Source organism: Drosophila biarmipes, chromosome 3R, assembly GCF_025231255.1.
Source record: "Drosophila biarmipes strain raj3 chromosome 3R, RU_DBia_V1.1, whole genome shotgun sequence".
NCBI lineage: Eukaryota > Metazoa > Arthropoda > Insecta > Diptera > Drosophilidae > Drosophila > Drosophila biarmipes.
Window position 1 is genome coordinate 24,842,536 of NC_066616.1, and position 22,453 is coordinate 24,864,988.

At 44.8% G+C, this 22,453-nt stretch overlaps 3 protein-coding genes across 12 annotated transcripts in view; 1 reads left to right on the forward strand and 2 right to left on the reverse strand.

The window, feature by feature from the left end:
• LOC108024828 (lachesin) overlaps window positions 1-8,385 on the forward strand; it is a 50,348-nt gene extending 41,963 nt beyond the window's left edge. For both annotated transcript variants that reach the window (XM_017094959.3, XM_050889417.1), the window contains exons 3-12: window positions 5,206-5,638; window positions 5,727-5,845; window positions 5,950-6,050; window positions 6,113-6,219; window positions 6,278-6,451; window positions 6,521-6,649; window positions 7,004-7,202; window positions 7,319-7,467; window positions 7,575-7,634; window positions 7,756-8,385. In XM_017094959.3, the coding sequence (XP_016950448.1) occupies window positions 5,551-5,638; window positions 5,727-5,845; window positions 5,950-6,050; window positions 6,113-6,219; window positions 6,278-6,451; window positions 6,521-6,649; window positions 7,004-7,202; window positions 7,319-7,467; window positions 7,575-7,634; window positions 7,756-7,874 (1,245 nt within the window). In that variant the 5' untranslated portion in view covers window positions 5,206-5,550 and the 3' untranslated portion in view covers window positions 7,875-8,385. The remainder of the gene's footprint in view (window positions 1-5,205; window positions 5,639-5,726; window positions 5,846-5,949; window positions 6,051-6,112; window positions 6,220-6,277; window positions 6,452-6,520; window positions 6,650-7,003; window positions 7,203-7,318; window positions 7,468-7,574; window positions 7,635-7,755) is intronic.
• LOC108024300 (prolyl 4-hydroxylase subunit alpha-2) lies at window positions 8,277-10,305 on the reverse strand. The gene is made up of 8 exons (XM_017094201.3): window positions 10,145-10,305; window positions 9,940-10,088; window positions 9,729-9,879; window positions 9,480-9,673; window positions 8,914-9,422; window positions 8,807-8,860; window positions 8,535-8,700; window positions 8,277-8,462 (listed from the first exon to the last, which is right to left on the reverse strand). The coding sequence occupies exons 1-8, from the start codon at window positions 10,234-10,236 to the stop codon at window positions 8,404-8,406; spliced, it is 1,374 nt and encodes a 457-aa protein (XP_016949690.1). The 5' UTR covers window positions 10,237-10,305; the 3' UTR covers window positions 8,277-8,403.
• A 213-nt stretch (window positions 10,306-10,518) lies between these two features.
• LOC108024492 (serine/threonine-protein kinase Doa) overlaps window positions 10,519-22,453 on the reverse strand; it is a 35,930-nt gene continuing 23,995 nt past the window's right edge. For 4 of the 9 annotated variants that reach the window (XM_017094421.3, XM_017094422.3, XM_017094426.3 and 1 more), the window contains 9 exons: window positions 13,841-13,916; window positions 13,077-13,143; window positions 12,902-13,015; window positions 12,741-12,831; window positions 12,511-12,681; window positions 12,281-12,450; window positions 12,102-12,215; window positions 11,822-12,030; window positions 10,519-11,758 (listed from right to left, as the gene is read on the reverse strand). In XM_017094421.3, the coding sequence (XP_016949910.1) occupies window positions 11,631-11,758; window positions 11,822-12,030; window positions 12,102-12,215; window positions 12,281-12,450; window positions 12,511-12,681; window positions 12,741-12,831; window positions 12,902-13,015; window positions 13,077-13,143; window positions 13,841-13,916 (1,140 nt within the window). In that variant the 3' untranslated portion in view covers window positions 10,519-11,630. Of the gene's footprint in view, window positions 11,759-11,821; window positions 12,031-12,101; window positions 12,216-12,280; window positions 12,451-12,510; window positions 12,682-12,740; window positions 12,832-12,901; window positions 13,016-13,076; window positions 13,144-13,840; window positions 13,917-15,283; window positions 17,105-18,158; window positions 18,655-20,505; window position 22,453 lie in introns of those variants that run through there. The other 5 variants (XM_017094425.3, XM_017094423.3, XM_017094418.3 and 2 more) reach the window with 3 other exon arrangements.

A 22,453-nucleotide genomic window follows, 5' to 3' on the forward strand; every position in this document is an offset into this window, starting at 1 on the left:
AGCTCCTTGGATTAAAATATATTGCAGTACGAGTATACTCTTTAATATGTTTCATTATAGGAGCTAAATACCTTATAAAGATGTCTTATAGAGTATTAATATAAGTTTTAAAATCAGCGATAAAGGTGTCTAAAATTATGCAACAAAATAAAGTTGCAAAGACATCCAGAACAAATCCATCAGCCTGGCGGTTTTGAAATATATTGTTGGATACTGAAATTTAATTATCTATAAAGAAGATATGTATTCTAAGTGTTAAAGGTATACAGTAAAAAAAATGAATATTCTTTCGTACATAAAAAATACTGTTGCATACTTCAAGTTACCTTATACCTATACCCTACAATAGTTTTTATGCTTTTATAATACCTTACAGCCGGGATTAATTGCTGCCTTAACAGAATTAAATGATTTTTATATTAAGTTTCGTCACAATTGGCTGCTTTACAGTATTGCTGCGCCGCTTTTTGCACCTGTTAATTATAATCTCTTTGAGCGTAGCAGTGCAATGCGGCAGGTGAGCTGAGGTAAACTGGGTAAACCGACTGGCGTGTAAGGCCAATTCGCAGCCTTTGTTCTTGTTTTTTGTGCCGGCTGTGCCGGCGTTGTTATTGTTATTCGATGGCACTTACAAATGCGAGTGAAATTCATTGGCCCCCCCGCAATGCAAACCAGGCCCACCTGGCACTCGCACCTGGCAGTCGCACCTGCAAAGTGGCAGAGTGGCAGAATGGAGGATGCTGAATGGAGAATGCCGCACTCCACCTGCCACGCGCATTATTGCAAACAATTTGCCCTGTTTGTGCCACCGGACAAATGACAAAAAGGACAAATGGCACAAAATATTTTGCCAGCGACCTGGTGCAGGCAATCGGAAATGTTGCCAAAGTTGTGCAGCCAGCGCACAGTCACACAGATACTCATGTGCCCCGCAGGCCGGCACTCACACTCACATATAGAGAGAGAGTCAGAAAAGGACGCCGGATATGCACAATGTATGCACTGAGGCGAAGCTTTGGCGGCTTAGCCCCCAAATCCTCCCCGAAAGGCCCCGCATCCGCCAGCCTCCACCACTTGAGTGTCCTGCGCTGCCTTTGCGCCTGCAGTGTTTGTTTTAATTTAAATAAATGAGCTTAAGCGCACTCACAGCTCGTGATCCTTTAAGGCTCTACGCCCGCTCCTTATTTTATTTGTCCTTCGGAATCGCGTTGTCCTTGTCGACGCCGCTGTCTCCCCCTCGCTCCGCTCCTTTTCTTGTCCTTATTTAGCTGAGCTGGCTCTCCGGACGACGGGCTATTGCCAGGATATGCAAGTGCTAAGCATTTTTAAGTCAAATTGCTTTGCCGAACATTCTGCCATTTGCCTGCACGACTGACCCGGCCAGCAGTAGTTCACCCGGCCCACTGTCCTCGCTCCCCCACTGGCATTTTCCCCCGGCTTTTCCGCTTTTCCACTGCTTTCGCGACGCGTTGCTGACGTCGTCATCGCTCTCCAGTTCAAGTGTTTGCTGTTGTTCTTGTTGCACTGACTTTTGTTTGGCAGAAGGTCCTCTTAATTTGGCCAGCAGTTTGGCATCATTATGCACGAGTGCAAGGCATCGCATTAAATTAATTTATTGCATTTTTTATACTTTTATTTATTTTTAAACTCTTTCTTTTGTTTGTTCAAAACTCTTTGTGTTTAGCCTGCGACCACGCAAAAAATGGCAACCTAATTTATAAATACACACATAATATTTGCTTTATTTTAATATTTTTATAGGCAAACAATTATTGGCAAGCTCAACAAACTCGTGGTCATGACACCTTAATTTAAGCGCCATTTTCTACTTTTTTTGTGAAGCGGAATTATGAAGCCAATTATAAATATTTATTTATTTTGGAGCAAATAGCTTCTGCCTTTCAATGGTATTTTTTTTAGATAAATATGTTAAGCCTTTGAAAATAAAGCACTAAGAGTTTATGAATAAATGAATAAACAATATGTTTAATTTGGATTTAAAAAATGCTAAACTAAAAAAAGTTAAGAAATTGCTAGCGATAAATATTATAAAATCGATTATAAGGCTTTTCGAATGTAAATACAATCAAAAATAAATGAAAAAATTATAAAAATTTGAAATATTATTGTAGTATGGTCAACAAATAAGAAATATAACTAAAAACTATAAATAAAATTGTGGTTTTAGAACACTTGTAAAATGTTGTTGACTTTCTCTAAAAATGTATGCTATGTTGTTGAGATGTAGAGTATTGAGTCCTTCGAATTTTGCTAAACTAAACATCCTTTGGCGCTGCAGCCGTTGTTGTTGCAATGGCTCTTGTTTTTGTTATTCACGCTGCTGCTGTTTTAGTTGTTGTTGCTGGCAGAGGAGAACTTCAAAAGGCTTTTCCGCTGTGTTAGTTCGCTTTGCTGTCGCCTTTTGCTCCTTTCACTTGCTCCGCCGACCTCGCGCTGCCACTTGTCGAGTTTCTCTTTCTTCGCTGCCCCGCCCACTTACACACTTTTCCGCCCACCCGCCCCCCTTTCCCCTCGTGGCAAACCCCCTTCCCTTTGGCCAGGCCTGAAGTTTACCTTTGCTGCAACTGCGCTGATTTGCAGTTTCTTCTTTTCATTTGATGGGCGCAGCTTTTTGTCATGCCTTTCTAGCCCATTCATTCTTCTTCGCCCCGCTCAGTTTTCCCAACTTGCGCTCTTTGGCGCCCGCCCCTGTTTACACAGCAAATTTATTTATTTTCGCACTGTGGGACGCTCTTAAATATTCCGTCTTTTGAGTGCCAATGCAAATGTTGTCTGCAGGGCGGGCAATCAGCGGAATGGGTGGTGGGAAAAAAGGAGTAAGGGCTTCTTGGCCAAGAGCAGCGGAAATCACTTGAAATAACGCCCGAAGATTAACTGGGAATTTGCCGGGAATCAAGGTAAACATATGATACGGGGGCTGGGGCAGCCGTAAAAGAAGCCATTCAGTCGGAAGAGGCTCCTTTGAACACCTCTAATTAACTGTGAAGCCTAGGCAGCACATTCCAAAGTATGAATATCAAAGAAATTAGGCTTTCTTATTAAACAAATAAACACGATATGTAGGCAAAAGATGTTAGGGCAATACATACAGATGAAGTCAAAAGTATCTATGATATATAATTTAAAAAGATAAAAAGCTTATAAGCTTGTGAATCATTCCTAATAGCCTGTTATTTCAGTATGTAAAACTCTTTGATTTGTTGACTGCTTTTAAATTGATTTTTCCATTAAAATTTAAATAAAATAAATGCCTACTATTCCCCTTAATATACCAATAAATTATTGTGAAATACTTTTAAAGGTACCAATTTATGCCCAATTTAAAAAGTATATACATGCATTTGAATGCATATGAATTACTTTCATAATAATCCTTTTTGACCATTTTATTGACTTTAAAAAGGAAAAGGAAGTGCTGACATGTGCTTTTATTTATTCAAAATAAAATTAAGCAGAAAAGGAAGTTAATAAAACAAGATATGCATCCTGCTGTGTATATGTATAAATACCATTTAGATAACAAGTGTCGATAAGAAATAGCTGTGGTTCCATTACAATACCATTAATACAATTGGCTGGGGAAACAATTAAATTTAATAACCGTAAGTTAATCCACTTAGCAGGCAAGCAGATTGATTCCCCACACTTTGCATCCCCCAACGACACTCACCAGCCGGCGAAGTTTCGCCTCCCCGCTGCAAGCTCGAGTGCATCCCACGCCAAGTAAACTTCCCGCCCAGCAACATTCTGAAACTCTAATTTAATAAGTAAATCACATTTCCGCCTTTTGAATGTCACCGTCACCATGCCACAGCTCCGAGGGAGTTGGGGAGCTGGGAGGCGGAACCCGGAACTGCTGGTTCTCCCGGGGCATCGCATTGACACCTCGTCAGAAGTTGGCAAGACATCGCCCCGGCGACTTGCTAACTGGTTTAGTGCAAATTCACTATTAGGAGAGCGCTCAATTTCACACTGGAATTAAATTACAGCGCATGCCGATGCGCCAGGTGGGCGTTGAACGCCCCCGACCGACTTGGTGGGGGCGTGGGAGATCAGAGCTTGTGGCTAGGGGGTCTCAACGCTACGGCAAATGAGCGAACACCTCGTTAGTTTGTGCGCCTCGAAACTTTTTTAATATTTACATTCATATTTTGCACCTTTCGCCTTTTTAACCGCCTTTTCACGCCCTTTCCAAAATCGCGGGGCCTTCTTTTATTGCAACTTCTGCAGCCTGCAGCCTGCATCCTGCAGCATCGCGACTGCTGGATGGTCCAAGGATGCTGCCGAGCCATAAATTTTTGTTTGTGTTGAAAATTGCATTTGCCTTTTACTTTGTGTCGGGGCTGAGCCAGGGATTCCGAATTGGTGGCCAAGGGGGTGGTGCACTGAAAAAAACAGCTCCTTATGCATGGGCATCATCTTTTGTATTTATTAAAAACCATCAAAACCACCATTCATGATTCAAAAAAAGAATAGAAACGTAAAAATTACTACTACTATATAACAATAAGTCGATTTTTTAATGAATAAATCATTAATAAGGATGTTTTTACAATGAAGACTAGGCAATTAGAAACTATACTAAGTGGAAAGTAGCATACAGATTTTAAAATATAAATATTAGGAACATAAATTTTGCTTTTTGTAAAATAAAGATTCAATACAGATAGTTATTTTAAAATATTTAAGTTAATAGTTCGTGTAAAATTAATATTTTAAAAAATTGTCTTTTTAAGTTAATTATAACTTTAACTCGTTTTAAATTTTCTAAAACCTCTTTTAACAAAACACTATTTTTTTGTTAGATTCACTTCCGTTTCGCCCAGTGTACTGCAAAGCTGTGTTGGTGAGATTGAGCTGGCCCGGCAGCCATATTGGATGCCCCTAAAAGCAGGCAACGTCAAATTTGTTGCAACGCTTGATAATCAAGTTAGCGCTGCGCCCATCATAGCATCCAACCCACCCCCCTTTTGGCCCTCTACCACCCAAACTCCCGCCCCCCCCTCGTTGCAGACCAACCCCCCTTTTAGTGCACTCAAATTGAACAGCCTTTTGTGCCCGATTCCTCGCCTTTTTTTGCGCTCCATCGCGATATAAATTTAAACCGATGATTCCGCTTCGGACGGGGATTGTGATTCTGATTCAGATTCTGATGTTTTGCTCGCATTTCTTGTTTACTTGCAGATGTCAATGGGCGTGGCAGTGGGACGCGAGGCGAGCCAGCTGAAAATCAAAGCCCAATTGGCACAAACACGCGGTAAATAGAATTCGCAATCGGAATCGGAATTGAAATAGGAATTCGCATTCAAATTCAAATGCAAATAGAAAATAGAAATTGCCACGAGACCCCCACAGAAATATACAGAACAAAAAAAATCGAAAAAAAGCCAGCAACTAAAATACCCATAAAATAATAGGAAAACAACGAGTGCCAGGAAAAACAGCTGCTGCAGCAAATAAAAGAACCGCAACAGCGGCAACAACAGCAATAACAACTCCACCGGCAGCAGCAACAACATCGACAACAAAATGGAGAAGCTGCTGCAATCGACGCTGTTTGTCATCCTGATAATGGCCACAAAATGCGGCAGTGGCTCGACCCAGAACCAGCATCACGGTAAGTGGGCGGCCGGAGGGGGCTTTAATTGCGAGCGGGGGCTACGGCTGCAACATCACTACATATCCGATGGCCATTCCTTTCGCAGAGAGCAACTCCCAGCTGGATCCCGATCCGGAGTTCATCGGGTTCATCAACAATGTCACATATCCGGCAGGACGCGAGGCCATCTTGGCCTGCTCGGTGCGGAATCTGGGCAAGAATAAGGTGAGCTCTGGGAATTCCGACAGGAAGAGAGGTTCAAGAACTTTTAAGCTTTAAAAAGGGATGGTTTTATAAATACCATATATTATATAATTCGGTTTTTGCAGGTTGGCTGGCTAAGAGCCTCCGATCAGACGGTACTGGCTCTACAAGGTAGAGTGGTCACCCACAATGCGAGAATCAGTGTGATGCACCAGGATATGCACACGTAGGTTAAAGAAAGGAGTTAATAGGAATTTTCAAACTTAAGTATATACTACCCCTCCTTAGCTGGAAACTGAAGATCAGCAAACTGCGAGAAAGTGATCGAGGCTGCTATATGTGCCAAATAAACACGAGTCCCATGAAGAAACAAGTGGGCTGCATCGATGTGCAGGGTATTTTACCATAATATGTGACAAAAACCTTAAATAATAATAATCATTTCCTGAATAGTTCCCCCCGATATCATAAATGAAGAGTCATCCGCTGACCTGGCCGTTCAGGAGGGCGAGGACGCCACGCTCACCTGCAAGGCCACGGGGAATCCCCAGCCCAGAGTCATCTGGCGCAGGGAAGACGGCGAAATGATTCTCATTCGCAAGCCAGGCAGTCGAGAGCTCATGAAAGGTAAGTAAGCTAAATATTTAACTGGATTTAAATATAATATAATTATATTTTTTAATTATCTTTCCAAAGTGGAATCCTACAATGGATCCTCACTGAGGCTACTTCGCCTGGAGAGGCGTCAGATGGGCGCCTACTTATGTATAGCCTCAAACGATGTTCCACCTGCTGTCAGCAAACGAGTTTCGCTGAGTGTACAATGTGAGTTACATGATATATTTAATAAGTTTGGTTAATACATCTAGCTTTTATAACATTTGATTAAGACAACAGAAAACAAAAACTTGTTCCAAATTTCAATACAATTAGTATTTTTACAAAGCAATATTGCTGTTTCCTAACTATTAAAACTCTTTTAACTGTTCAGAAATTTCAACCCCCAAGTTCTGTTTAAATATTCGCCAAGAAATCAATTTAAAAGTCAGTGCCCTGCACAATTGCACAATTCCATGAGAATAAGAATAATAAATGTATTTATTTGTGATTTCCCCCGCCATGAAATCGATGAAATCCGACCACTCACTCACTCGACTCACTAACGATTCCACTCCGCAGTTGCTCCCATGGTAAGGGCCCCCAGCCAGCTGCTGGGCACACCCCTGGGATCCGATGTGCAGCTGGAATGCCAGGTGGAGGCCTCCCCCTCGCCCGTCTCCTACTGGCTGAAGGGGGCGCGGACGTCCAACGGATTCGCCAGCGTCTCCACGGCCAGCCTGGAGTCCGGCTCGCCGGGTCCCGAAATGCTGCTCGACGGGTAAGTTCGGGGAATTCCGTACGCCAGACATCAGTGATACATATCCATCTCGAAACCATTCCATTCCATGTCCTTCGTTGGCTGGCCTTTCCGCTCTGGACCCATATCCAATGCAGGCCCAAGTACGGGATAACGGAGCGGCGCGATGGCTATCGGGGCGTCATGCTGCTGGTGGTGCGTTCCTTCTCGCCCTCCGACGTGGGCACCTATCACTGCGTCAGCACAAACTCGCTGGGCCGTGCCGAGGGCACATTGCGGTTATACGGTGCGTATACGCAATCTCAGCTCCGCCATCTCTCGTTCACTGGCTTTAATTTGTTTTGTTTGCCTGTGTTTCTTTTTTCTTCCCGGGCGTGTGGTTTTGTATTGCAGAAATCAAGCTTCATCCGGGAGCCTCCGCCAGCAACGATGATCATCTGAACTACATCGGAGGTGAGTTTTGAGGGGACGAAGTCTTTTCCCACAAAGAAATTTAATATTTAAATATTAAATACAGCATTTTGGATCAATAGATTTATAACTTTAACGTTAATTTGTTGAATTATAAATGCAGGTCTCGAGGAGGCGGCTCGGAATGGGGCCAGTAGCAATCATCAGACGACGTGGCAGCCCCTGCTCGCCTTGCTGATGCTGCTGTGGATGAGGCATACACTGAGAGAAGGGGGAGCGTGATATCAAAACTGAGAGAAGAAGAGCCGGCAATCAAGTATTCCTACAGATTCCCTCGGACACCGACATCGACATCTCTCTCACTCCTTCGCCTGCGTTCTTGTTGTTCGTTTCCGTTTCCGGTTCCGTCTGCCCCCCCCATCTTCACATCATCAACTTATCGGTCCCCGGCCGCCCACGCACACATATACATATTGCCGGAGGCGCCTCCCGCTGCCTCAGATATCATTTGCATACGTATCAGGAAAGGCGTTGTTCTCACCCGCTGAAAACCCCAAAACCTTTCCCTCATCCCCATCCCAAGCTCCCGCTCCCTAATGAAACTAAAGAGGATATCAAAAGTGGACAATTGGCTGCCAAAACCCTACCATTTCCCCCCAGCCCCAAATAATGTTACATTGCATATAAATTAAATATGAATACTATAAAATAGTGCATAAAATTTATTATCATAATATAAATAACGACAAAATTATTGAATAAATTATCGCAAAAGTGGACAAAAAAAAACGAATGGAACAGTGCTTTTTCTTTACTTCCGACAGGGTTTCCTACGCCACTGGCCTGACCCACTGATCCATTTTCTGGCCACTATTTTCCGGATGGCAAAAGTAAGTGGTAAATGGAGGAAAAGTGAATCGATGAGCGTCCTTAATGACTTACCCCACTGCGTTCCAAGGAGCACGGGACAAGTGGCCTGCAAACTTCGAATGTCACAGTTCCCGGCGTTGTCAGTGTTGTGCCAAACCAAGGCCGATCCACGACTGGGTTTCAAGCCAAAGCCCAGGTCCGGAAAAGAGGCGCGGCCACCCATCTGAACGTCACCTAGCTGGTTAAGGGAATAACAAACATTAATTATTTATGTTTTGTTAAAGAAGTCATTACTCTCTGTTTTTGGATATTAGTATATTTTTAAGATACACATAATAACTTACATAAAACTGCACGGTGGCTGTGCGATATCCTGGTATAAAGGGTTCAACGAATTCCTAGAAAATAACTATCTATAAATTATATACTGCTGATTAGGTTATAAACTCACATTCGGCTGCTTGCAGTCCCAGTGGATAAAATCCTGACCTCCAATGCCAAAGTTGGAGACTAATAGTGGCTTGCTTGCTGCCAAATCGAGTCCTGTCATATCCTCAATCCTTTGGTGAATTCGCGCTACATGAGCAGACGCATTCATCGGCACTTCAGCCTCAACGCTAGAGCTATCTGCCTGCCTATGCTCTAATCTGGATTTTGATAGGTTTATTAGATCTTGCTGCTCTTTCAGAGCTATAACATCATGGAAGAGGCCAACAAAAGGTTCAAAGTTGAGTTGCTCTAACTTGAAAGGAGCCAGGTGGAGAAATGGTGAACCTTCTGTAAAGTATCGACAACGGAGGGTAGAAGTTCTTGGTATAAGGTTTTTTCCCCGACAATTGTCCATATGGACAAACATGTGATGCAAATTATCGTTCAAATGTTTGGCCAGGCTGGTACTGTCATCCTTGGATGCCCACTCTATTGACTTCTTGAAGGCATCTTGACTGGCTGGCAAGTCATCTGCAAGAAACCAAAAGTATTATATATTAGCCTAGTTTAGCTTTTAACAAGACTTACGCATGGAAAGCAATGTTAGCCCTAGTTTCTCATAGATCTGAGAGCGACCCGTTTGGAGTAACCTATGTACAGGATCCAATCGATCTTCATACTGATCCAGGGAAATTCTCAGCCACTTGATGGCCTGTTTGCCTTTTTGCTGATCCTCTAGATGAGTGCCCAGAGCAAGGCAATCTGCAGCACTTAACCTGGAGCTTTTTTGAGATGGAAACTAATTTATTTGAGTGCTACATTTTTTGTAAAACTCACTTGTACTGTTTGTCTGACAATTTTCCATTGGCCATTTCGCTTTCATTCAGGCCGTAAACGCCCTGAAAGCGCAACAATCCGGTTGCAGCCATTTTCAGATCCAGTGCTGTAATACCTGTTAAATCTCGGTTTACAAACTTTTGAAGAGGATCTGTTAAAAAAAACATTTTACTTCTTAATTTTATTGTTAAGTTATTTCATTTCTAAAAACCTGTAACCTCCTGACGAGCAAACTCCAGCAACTTAGGAGCTTCGGAGTACATTCGTCGCATGAGTGGAAAACTTATGAGGGGATTGGCCACATACGTGGTAGGATCAGTCGATCCTAGAGCTCTCCTCGTCTTCCATTCTTTCTGGAAACTATAATAATGGCTCAAAATGTAATAAATCCAAAAGTCCATAAGCAAATCACCTACATCCTCATGGTGTTTATTTTAGCCTGCAGTTCTTTCGCATACTGGCGCATATATCCTATAAGTTCGTCCTCTATCTGCACCAGGGATGCCATTTCCCGCGTGGATGTGGCATAGTACTTAGTTTCCAAGGCGGTTGTCACTCCGATAAGAAAAACCGACCAGCAAAGATTCATCTTGAAAACTGAATGTGAATATCGCAGAGAGCTACCATAAAATTTAATTTGTTCAGGTTTTTTTAGCGGGGAATTGAAGTCAGTCTGGTGTGCAAATAAGATATCTTCAATAGTAACAAAAGTATACAACTTAACCTTCTATCCATATCCCACAAGTTGGCTTATGGATCCCCATTTTCTCTATTAAAAAGTCTCGAAACATATTTTTTATTTAAGATTTATTTCAATTTTTAATAACTTGACAATATTGTTTTTTTTTTATCTTATATGCTGGTTGATCGGGTTAAATTGCAAATAATGTAATTTATAATTAATATTTATGTAATATTAAACTAACTCACAATCATTTGAATTAAGTATGTATAGTATATTCATATATACTCTAGGGTTCATGTGGGTGGTGTGCAGCAATGTGTAAATGGGTTGATCTTTCGAAATTCGATAAAAAACGAAAAGCGAACAAAACATGCCGGCGATAGGATCTACACACTTGAAAACGTATGCTAAGAGAGATGACTCTGGGCTGCTACTGAATTTACACAAAATGCGCTGCTGCGATCGCTGAAGTGTACACAGGGCGGCATAACAATTGCTCTTTACATTTACAACCATCCGTACATTCGTGGGCGGCGTACATAATGGCTTGCATTAGCTTACAGTTCACGCTCTCGAAATGGTGTATTAATTACAAATTAGTCGGCTCCCATTGCGGTGACAGGTGTACGCCAGTGCGCATATGGGGATGCATTCCAACTAGCGCCCTAAGGCGACTTTCTTATTTTACAACTACGTTTGTATCTTCCAAATTAATCGGTTTTGCAGTCGGTTTAATTTGCCTCCTCTACCTCGGGGGAGGGGTGTTGGTGTGCACAACGCAAGACATTTACAATTAGGTTCCAGTGGTTCCGGGGAGGATGCCACGCACTATCAATATTATACACGATTTGGTTATCATTACAGAACAAAACACTGTTTGGCGGGTATGGTACAATGCACAAGCGCAAGCGTAGCGCTACACAGCTCTTAATGGATGCACAGCAACAGGTGCACGCAATAGTTAGGAAACAATAGATCAAAATATGGATCAATGGATTTTTGTATAATAAAACAACTATACAAGTCAAGTTCAAAAAATTTAGAATAAAAAGACTTTAGCACTTAAAGTAGGTGTGGTTTTCTTGGCCGTAGTAGTTGCTGGTCTACTCTACGAGGCTGGTGTAAGACGTTGCTGGACGACTGCTTTGAGTGTATGTTTGCATGAGTGAGTGCTTGATTAGCGCTGCCTGTCAACAATAACCAAATCGCTGTAATTCTCATCTGGAGAGGCTGTGTGATCGCTCGCGGCTGCTGCTGCCGGACGAGAGGGGCTGCTTGTTGCTCACTTCACCCACCCGATGGTGCGGTGGCAGCCTGTCGAAGAACGGATGACGCAGGGCTTCACCTGAAAAAGAAAATAAGAATAATTAGCACGGTTATCCATCTCAATTAAATGATGCCACCTTACCTAACGTGATGCGGGACGAGGGTTCGTACTCCAGCATCTTCTTGATCAGACTGAAGAGCTCACAGTGGTCCTCGCTGTCGCTCAGCTGGCACAGGAACAACGGCTTGCAGTGATCGCGGACGTAGCGACCCGCACTGGACTTCTCATCCCAATCCAACTTACCATGATAGAAGTACTTTGTTTTGGTTTTGCTATAAAGAGTATGATTGCTACACGTTAAACGATTTCGGTGAAGGGAACTGCGCCTTGGGAAATAAAAGCATGAGCTGCATTGTATTACCGTGCCATGCGATATGGTATTTGTCCCAAGATTCGCTCCATCATGGCCAGATGTTCGCGGTTGTCGTGCGTTTGGAAGAGCGTGATACCCAGATACAGTTCGAACAAGATGCACCTGTTGCGGGCGGAATTTCGTCAATTATTATGTGCATACGTGATATGGGCAATTGCAAAGCTTACCCAATGGACCAAACATCACACGGCTGTGACCAGCCCAGCTCCAGTATGACCTCGGGCGCGCGGTAGTGTCGCGTCGAGACAATTGTGCTGTGGTGCTCGTGGTCGAAGGTGGCCGACCCAAAGTCGATCAGGCGGACGTCCGTATTCTTGACGCGGCGCACCTCGCGGTTCTATAAATTGGAGATATATTAATATGGAATTCTTTGATCATAGACAGCTGCTGTACTCACAATCTTATGATTATAGTGAGATGTGTAATCTGAATCGACGAAGAGTATGTTCTCCGGCTTGAGATCTGTGTGCGTTAAACGATTGTCATGTAAAAATTTCACAGAGTAGCATAATTGATAGGCCATGTGGCGCACTTGGTCCAGCGGATAAGGCTCATAGTTGTTCTCACGCTGTAAATGATACATATTATTCTCTATAAAAATTTATTAATAAACAAACTGTAACTTACCAAAAAATCGAAAACACTAAGCCCCAACATTTCAAAAACTATACACATGTGTCCATGATAATCAAACCAGTCTATCATTTTCACGCACAAACTGCAAAGGTAAGGGACATTTTTCATTAATATTGAAATCGAAGAGGGAGTAAATATGTTTCCAAACTTACTGATCGCAATGCGGATCCTTTTGGGCAATCTTTTCCAAGGCATTTATCTCCAGCTTGGCAGCTTCGCGGTACTTCTCCACGTTCTTAATAATCTTCAAGGCCATGCAGTAATCACTAGAGTCAACAAAGAAACGTTTTAGAAAGATTCAAGTAATTGAAAAGCAGGGAAACTCACCGCTCCATGTCTTTGACCTTGACCACACGTCCGAAAGTTCCCTCGCCCAGTGTGGCCATGATCTTATCTGAAATTCGGGAAAAGGATCGAGAGTTGTAGTAGGGTTTCGGACAAGTCCTTGAGGAGTGTTAAACGTTAGCTGTCTGTTTTATTTTTCTTGTTCTAAAGCTAAACCTATGGCTGTAACTAAATATTTGATGAGGGCTGGGCGGAATACTAAATTTCGACTCTAAGCTGAGTGTGTTTTGTACGGAAAGAGTTTGTATTTTCAATATTATTTCGTTAATTATGCGACAAAGTTCGTGTTCGTTTTATATAGTAGGTGTGTGTGAAAACTTCCCAGTCGAATATTTCGTGGTAAAGGGAAATTTTGTTTTGCCGGTAAAAGTTAAACTTAGAGCCATCAAAGACAAATTTCGGAAGTTGAAAAGATTTTCGCGAAACTGACGAATATTGTGTGAAAATTTTCAATTGTTGTTTTGTCCTTCTTTTTTTTTGTAGTCGTTCAAAATTGTCTTAATTTCCCGATTGCACGCGACGCGATTTTGGTCTTGCTGTGAGATAATTAAGAAATAATAATGAAAACTTGGAAATATTTTAAACTAAAAGAGAGTTACAAGAAGAGGAGAGAGTAGTGTGACTGTGTGGCTTATGCCTCTCATTATTTTGTCTTTCTTTTTTTAAGTAATTTCTTTTTTGTAAGTTTTCTGATTGTTGTCTAAACATAAGTATGGAAAAATTAAAAACCAAAAATTGTCACGAACATCTGTGATGGAGAATGTCTCCGGTGTGGTAAATTAAGTGACCATCAGCATCATCTTGAATGACGGGCTTTGCTGTCTGTTCGAGCAATCGTTCGGATCGGGTCGGATCGGATCGGATCGGATTGGAGCGGAGCGGATTGGAGCGATCGACGACGTGGGGTGGTCGTTGCAGAGGTGGCCCATGTTGCAGGTCGTTTTGGAGGTGGCGTTGTTTGCGGCGGGTGGCGACGATTGCGATTGCGTGGCGGGTGGTGCATTCGATCCGTTGAAAGAAGGCAGTAGTGGAGTAGGTAGCAGATGGGTGGCGAGCGAAACGGCGAGCGGAGAATTTGGGGGGCGTGGTCGATTGCGATGGTTGTCGATGGCAGTTGTTGTTTACAGACGTACACATAAGGTGCGTGTGTGCGTGTGTGGTAAAGTATGTAATTTGAAAGAGAGAAAAAGAAACAAAAAAGAAAGAGAAAAAAGAAACAAAAATTTATATATATATTTCCCACGGGTTCGCAGGTTGCAGGGGGGCGCCATCATCATCATCGGGTGGCAGATCAGTGGGTCAAGCAAAAGCACATCATCCGAACGATCCGATCCCACGTTGGCACCAAGACGCAATCGCATTCCGTTTATAAGTCAGCCGCAGACATCCCGTAAACCAACCAACATCATCATCATTTCATCATCCCCATCAAGTTGTGTATGTACATCATCATCATCAACCCATCATCATCATCATCATCATTGTGATTTTCATCATCATATTCAGAAAAAACACGAGAAAAATACGTTTCGTTTGTTCGATAAGAAAATTAGTTCGGACAAATTTTTGAGATTTGTGTTTACAAAAATGGTTAATATCAAAACATGTACAAACAATATATCATATAAAATGGCAAATAGGTATATATCGAAAATGGTATATATAGCGATTTATATATATGTTCATATATATATATAGATAGGAAATGCACCAATAGCTGTGCTCTTGTTTCTTGGTCAATAAAAAAAAACAACAAACCATTAAACGCCTTTGCTTAGTATTAACATTAGTAGCTCTTTTTGTAATAAAAGTAAAATGGTAAAAGAACAAATAAAGTAGTTGTTCGTTGTATGAGTCAAAGGTCAGGTATATATCTTACATTTTCTCCTAGTTTTAGGGTCAAAATCGCATGCAAAAAGCGCAGGCAGGATCAACATTGTATCAGTTAGTCAACATGGAATACAATCCGCAGTGCTGTTAGCTTTTTCTGTAGTAGGTCGACTGTCTGGGGGAGAAGATTTGGAGGAAAGGGGTCTTGAGATATATGGGGGGTTAGGTTTTTGGGTGGGTGGGCAGCGGGTCCATGGACAGTTGCAGTTAGAAGAGGCGGCGCCAACAAAGCTCAAGCTGCTAACGAATCATCCATCCATCCCCCGGATGGATGGTCTGGGAGGTGGCTAATTGCTTACAAAGGTCGAGAGTGTCTTTGGAATGCGTGACCTGTTGAACAGGGCCGACGAGGTGGCGCTCTTGGCCAACTGGTAGTGATCGTGCTGCTGCAGGTACGAGGACGAAGACTGCTGATAGTGCTGCTGCTGGTAGCCATCCAGTCCAGATCGCGGGGGATACAAGGAGCTGCCGCCCAGGGCATTGGACCTCCTGCTACTGCTCCCGCTGTACGAGTCGTGGAGGTAGCTCGATCCCGAGCCTGTGCCCGTTCCCGATCCCGGCTTGTAGCGATCGAACTCGCTGAGCACGGCGGCGGTACGTGAACTGGCGCCCTGATACCGCTGCTGCTGACGCCGGGCATCAGCTGCCGCCAGACGCGCCCCGATCCCGCCAAAGGCCAGTGCCCCCGAGCTGGAGGAGTGCATCAGCTGGCTGCTGGGCTTGTACTTGGCGAGGTCATTGTTGTTGCGATCTGAGTGGGGCAGAAAGCGGCTCTTGGTGGCGGTGGTGTTGGTGCCGGAGGAGAGTGCCGTCGCTGCTGCCGTTGTGTGGTTGTTAGATAGAGCAGAAGTGCTAGTGGATGAGGTGGTGGCTGTGTTGGAGGAGGGGGAAGTAATTGTGTTGATAGTGGAGGTAGTGGTGCTGCCATTGACAGACGGGAGCTGTGTCTGTGGGGTTGTGTCGTCTGCCGTGTGGGTTAGTTGCACACCGGGCGCAGCCGAATCGGTCTCGGTTTCTGTCTCCGCCTCATCGGAGGAGCTGCTGCCCGAGGTGCTCTCGGAGGAGCCACTGCCTTCTCTAGTTACTTTTTTGCTGCGCGACTTCTTCTTGGGCGCCTCCTGCGGCGGTTCTACGGCGGCTACTGCTGCTGATGAAGATGCTGCTGCAGTTGCTGCTGCAGTGGCCGCTGCTGCGGCTGCCTCCTTGGCCAATTTGGCCTCCTGTTCGAGAGCAGCTGCCTCCGCTTCGGCCGCCGCCACTGCCGCTTCAGTCTTCTTGGCCTCCTCGGCCGCCTCCTCCATGCGCTTGACGCGATCCCTGAGCTCTCGACGTTTGCGCATGCGCTCCTCAAACTTTTTGGCCTCCAGGAACTGGTTGTCTTCCCGTAGGAGCATCAAAATGGCTGCATTGTCTTCCGAGGAGCGATCGTCGGCCAGAATTTCGCGCTCTTCGGCAGTCAGTTCCGGTGGTGGCTGCTCCTTGCGTCGATGGGCAAAGCGGTTTCTCGAGTTCAACGGGCGATCTTCGGCAGGTGCTGCTCCAGCATTCCTACTGCTGTCTTGGATCTCGGCGGCTAGCAGGCTTTCCACTGTCTTGGTCCTGCCATAAGCCCTTGTGGAGCGGGGAGAGAGAGCCTCTTCCTCGCCGGCTCTTCGGCCGTAGCGACTGGACGGATAACCCGATGCGCCCCCTAGACGCAGGGCATCATGGTAGTCATATCGATGGCCATAGTCCACTGGATAATTCTCGTCCAGCAATCGATTGTTGCTGGTCAGATAGCCACTGTCATTGGACTCGGCCATATAGCGTTGCCTCTGAGCTCGAGTTCGGTACGGAGTGCGCTCCTTGCGATCCGAAGCATTGAAGGAACTGGAGGACAACTTCGACTTGGCCAGCTGGTGGGAGGTGGCCGAGCGGAGCAGTCCGCCACTGCCGCTGGCGCCGTAGTCATCCGGCTCCAGCGTCTTGTCGCGATCCTCCTCATGCCGCCGCCTTCCGGCCGCTCGCTCCAAGATGTCCGAGTATTTGTTCTCCAGCCGGGAAATAGCCGACTGCTTGCCTCCCGCGGAAGTCGCCGAGGTGGTGGGCGTTCTGTCTTTGTCCAAGAGCAGATCTCTTCGCTGAAGAACCAGACGATTTGAAGGGAGTGGGGATTGAGGAGATTAAGATTCAGTTTCGGATTCACAGGTTTAATGGAGAAGGAAAGTGCTCCAAAGCGGCGCTCGTGTGAAACCAACGGTCACGGGCGTAAAACTTTTTACGCTCCACGAAAGAAGAAGGCCCAGAGACCGAGACTCAAGACCCAGACCTAGACTTAGACCCCATTTAAATGGCCTTTTCGGCAATGACTAATTATGGGGTGCTATTGGGCCTTTTCATTTCGCACAATTTCACTGCCATTAAAGGTGGCTTTCTCCAAGTATTTTCTGTTTCTGTTTTTTCAGAGAGAGGTTAGAGGTGGCTGCGGGGATACCCTTTATTTTTATTTAGAATGCCTAGCGAAATCTAAACAAAAAAGTCGACGGCGCGACGACCTTCAAAGTTTATATATATAGAGCGGCAGAAAATCGTGAAAATCATGAATAGCTCTATACACATCTGTGTGGCGTACTGAGAGATACAAATATAGCGGAATAGAGAAGGAAAGCGCCGAGATGTTGGAATCGAAAATAAATTCGAAAACGTAAACGCACACGGCAAGAATGAAGCTGAAGATATAGAATCGGGCGGACATATAGAAGCGCTATAAAACGCGCCCGTGTGGGCCCCCAATATAATATCTGCACATATATCTATCCATCTATCTATCTGTGTAGGAAGAAACTTTCTATAGGCGCGTAGTATGTGGCAATAGGGGTAGCCTTAGTGCAATACTGCTCCGCTCACATATATATGTGTCTATAAAGACCCCTTTAATTGCGCATATTTCCTCGTAAGACCGTCAGACATGTCACACATTTAGGGCAGTCACTCTTTCGCTGACTCATGGCCGACAGGTGAGGTGATTTCTTCTGCTGTTTTCCAAAATGAAATGCCCAGGCTGTGAGTCACGGCTCCCGGTTTTGGGATCTCGATCTGCGAAGGTCTGGAGGTCTGGGTGTCTGGGTCGCTTAAGTGGTTTGCACACCGCTCGCTTTTGGTTCACTTTCCCAACGATTTCGCGCAGATACTAACATCGTCTAGGTCGCGGTCACGCCTCCCGCCGCCCAAGCCTCGTATCAGTGGCTTGTAGTAACCACCCACGGGACTCAGGTGGGTGCGCAGCCTGTCCAGGGCGTTGGCCGTGGTGGAGCTCTTCTGGTAGCGACCCATCAGGGCTGCAGTGCTGGTGCTGCCGCTCCCGCTGCTGCTGGGATGGTAGCCCAATCCCGTAGTGCTACCGGCGAGTCCTCCGCTCGCATAGTATCGTCTATGGCGATCGGCCATCTCGCGTTCCTTGTCCCGTTCCCTGTCCCTATCCCGTTCCCGTTCCCGTTCTCGTTCCCTCTCCCTTTCTCCGTCCGGATGCCGCCGGCTGGTCGAAGATTTGTCCGAGCTGCGGCGACGTTTGCTCTGCAACTTCTGGGACTGACTACTGGAGCCACTCTTTCCCTTGCTATTGCTGTTGTTATTATTATTGCTGTCATTCGTTGGTGTGGAATCTTTGGGATCCTCGGCTATGGCCGCCGCACTTGAAAGAGATGCCCAACAAAACAATCAGTTCTGGTGAGGATTATAGAAGGCTTTCGCGTTTCTTTGTCGGTCTGGATGCGTTCTATCCACGCGGTTCGCGACGAACGACGGACGGGACGCGCTGCCACGACACGGACCAAACTTTAACTGAGGAAAATTGGGGAAAATTTTTCGGAAAATTCGTGCGACGACGAATGAAAGAGGCGGGCAGATGCGAAGACCGAAGTAGATGAAGGAAATAATGATGCGGCGGCCGCGGCGGCGGCGGCGGCAACGGCGGCGGTAGCCAGAAAATATTGAGGAATCGTTTTTATTTTTGTGAAAAGTGTGAAAATATTGCGCACTTGCCAGAGGGAGAGGTGGATAGAGAGAGGAGAACACCCCAACACCCCAATAACATACGTAGACGAGTGGGTGGTGTATAGAATGGATGGCTAGTAGATTGGATGCGATTCGGAATGCTTCTTTTGTCCGCCAGCTGGGCGATTTACAAGCGCGCACGCGAAGAACACGCTTCATCGCAATGCATTTCACTTTGTAACCCGTACAATTACACTTCCGTCAGGTTAGCAGCAAAACCGGGAAATGATCGAAAGTCTTCGCAGAAAAGCCTTGAACTCTTGCCGACAAAAAAATAAAAACAACAAAACAACCAGTCAACAAGAAGAACAATAAAATTGCTGCTGGTTGAGCGGGGAAAAGAAATAAAAAAGAACAAAGCGAAAAGCATTTTACGTTTTAATATAAACGTGCTCGCACATATAAATAATAAAGGAGCAATTGCATTTAAACAAAGAGCAGCGAAGAAGAGCGATCGCATACTCTATAGACTCATGCGTAATGAGGAAGAAGAATTCGGCAGACATTCTACATCAAGTTGAAGACTAGAGAATTTATTTGGTATTCCCCGAAGACAGCTGAAGAGCGGGATTTAAGGAATCTGCTGTTGGCTAAAGAGAATCACTTGTAGAATCGCTCGGAGAATGCAGAAGACCCAGCTGTGAAAGCTCTTTGGGGGCAGAACTCAAGCTTTTTTATGGCCAAAACCAAAGTTTTGGCCGAACATATTGAACTTTTGTTAGCCTTATAAAATACTTATATTTTCTGACAAACATTTCGGGGTTTTCTGGAACTGCTGGCAGACACAAATACTCAACGATTTCCAATCTTGACCAACTATCCTCCATTTCACTTTCAAGTTATTAATCAACCAGGCTATTATTGCCCCTTTAGCTTGACAATTAGAGGTATCCAAGGCAAATAAGACTGATTTGAGAGCCGATTTTAAGCTCTGTTTGATTTATGACTGGCAATCACAAGTGATAAATCACATTTCGACTGCGGGCACTCTCTTTTCTCCCTCCCCCTCTGGCAATTATTCACGATTTATGGCCACGAGATTTTCACACTTTTCGAGGGATCGTTGCACTACTCTGCTGGAAGTTCAGGTGCGAGTTCAACGCGATTAAAAACGCACTTGCACTCGAGCCCGTCCGTTTACATAATTGGCCCTCTTCTTCGCGATGGCCCAAAGAGATGCGAGTTCGGGGGGGAAATGCAATATATGCGAGACGAATAAAATGATCCGATCGCGAGATACTTTCGACCACGGAGTGACGACGCGCTGCAACTAAACTCGCAATTACGCGATGACCACTCTGCTTAAATCAACGCAGAGAATGAAAATCGCGAGGAAAAGCAGAGGAAAATAAGAGGGAAAACGGAAAGGCAGAGTGAGCGAGTTTTGACCGAGTTTTTCGTTTGACGAAAGGCGACGAAAGTAAGGGAAGGCACGCAAAATTAAAAATAAATTATAAAATCTTTTGCTTGATTTCTTTGCATCGATTACCGATTGCGTTGTTGCTGCTGCTGTTGATGTTGCTGCTGTTGCTGCTGATGTTGCTGCTGCTGCTGCTGATGTTGCTGCTGTTTATTATCAGGTCGTTCGCTCGGATTGCGTCGAAATCGCTGCAGCAGACTGTTGCAGCTTTCGGAGAGCAGCTGCGTGACGCTGGCGGCGGTGGCGCTCCTCATGTACCGCCTCTGAGGACGTGGTTGTTGCTGCTGCTGCTGTACCGCCTCCGCATCAGCTGCTTTTCCATTTTCACCAACTGCCGCCGCGGTGGGCAAAATCTTTTCGCTTTTTTCGCGATGAAAACGATTCAGAAACGTTGCCATTTCTTGGCTTTTTCGTATCTCGGAAATCCTCTTTCGCGTGGGTATCGCCCCCAGAGACGATGACGACAATCGTATCCAATACTTAACGCCTCAGAGGGGCTGGTTGCTGGCCGTCTGAATTTTCCGAGTTTTTGGCGGACACGGATCGTGCTCTTCCGACTTGGTCTATTTCATTAATTGTACTGATTTCTGGTATTTGTTGGGAGCATGGTTTTGTTGTAGACAAATAAAATAGAAATGTATTTATTGTACGTTCTCGGAGTGAAGATTCTAGTATAGACAGAGCGTATTTATGTGTAAAAATAATTGAAATTGTAAGAGATTCGGCAGCTTCGACGGAAATAGACACACACCATCGCCGCCCCCGTCGCTATGGCGACACTTTCGATTTGAAGTGCGATTGAAACTGCATTTCAGAACCCCATTTCACACGCACTTAGAGCCATCCAATTTGTTTGTCCTTCGATATGATTCGAATATTTCGTTTCCAATTTCCCAGGCGACTAGCCACCGAGCGTTCTTCCTTCACCGATCGCCAATTGCCCGAGCATTGGTCTCGAAGGAAAACAAAACCGAAATCAGCGCAACATGAACGAAAGCGCACGCCACAAATACTAATTATAAAGATTGAAAATATCGGCGATGTCGAGAACCCCGAGGAGCACACCCAGAGCACGGCCGTAAGATCCGCGGGAGAGCTGAACTGAGTGTGCGCTATTATTGTTTGCTGCCACCAAAGGAAGCCAAAGAACCCCAACAGCCAAAGATCAGGTACGAATGTATACCCTAACCCAGGGGGTCACTTCTTATAACAGCAGATATGAGGTCAAACATGATCGAAAATAACCCATCAATCATAATATTTGGTTTAAGGATGGGTTGTTGGGCAAGTTCTCTTGGGGATAAGGGCATTCGGTAGTCGGGTGGTTCAGTCGGTTCGGTCTTCTAGAGAGCGCGAGAGCAGGTCGTGAGTATTACAATATTTTTAGACTTTCGATGCTGCTGAACGCGCTCCGTGTTGTTTAGTGTTTTTTAATTATTAAAACAATTACATTGGGGTCGCAGTTTGGCAATAAATTAGTGTTAAACGGAATGCTTTGCCTGGAAGCAGTTAACGAAATAAATATCCAAAAAATTATTTGAGCGCTGAAATCAAGTAAACAAACATAAATTAAGTAGCAGCCAGAGGAGAGACTATTTTTAGAGACCTCTTCCGAGACTGAGGAAATTGACATTGAATTTCCCGCAGTCTTTGGTCGATTGTGCAATGTTGTCGATGTCGACAAGTGCAAGAGCCTGCCAAGAGGCCAAGAGATCGGTGTAGACGCCAAGGGGAGCGAGATTCTAAGGTTGGAGGTAAGCAATAAATGTGCTTCTGCTCTTGGGCACAACGCTTCACACTTGAAACGCCACCCAAAGTACAGGAAGTACAAACTTGGGGGCCAAAAAAAAAAAGAAGAAATTAGCAAGCAAAGGCCTTTTGGAGCCCAACGATGAGTCAGCCGGCTATTTTTGGGGAAAACTTTCTTTGGAAGCGGTAGCATGTTAGTGGGCATTTTTCTTTTCTTTCTTTTTTTTTTTTTTTTCAACAAACACATGTGCAGCACGAACACAAGACA

Bases quoted from the DNA above. Each gene is read 5' to 3' on its own strand.
- LOC108024300 (XM_017094201.3), bottom strand. From the start codon at position 10,236: ATGGCATCCCTGGTGCAGATAGAGGACGAACTTATAGGATATATGCGC. The intron at 9,674-9,728 runs GTGAGTTTTACA...ATCTCAAAAAAG, and splicing joins TTGTCAGACAAACAGTACAA to CTCCAGGTTAAGTGCTGCAG. The intron at 8,861-8,913 runs GTGAGTTTATAA...GTTATTTTCTAG, and splicing joins GGGACTGCAAGCAGCCGAAT to GAATTCGTTGAACCCTTTAT.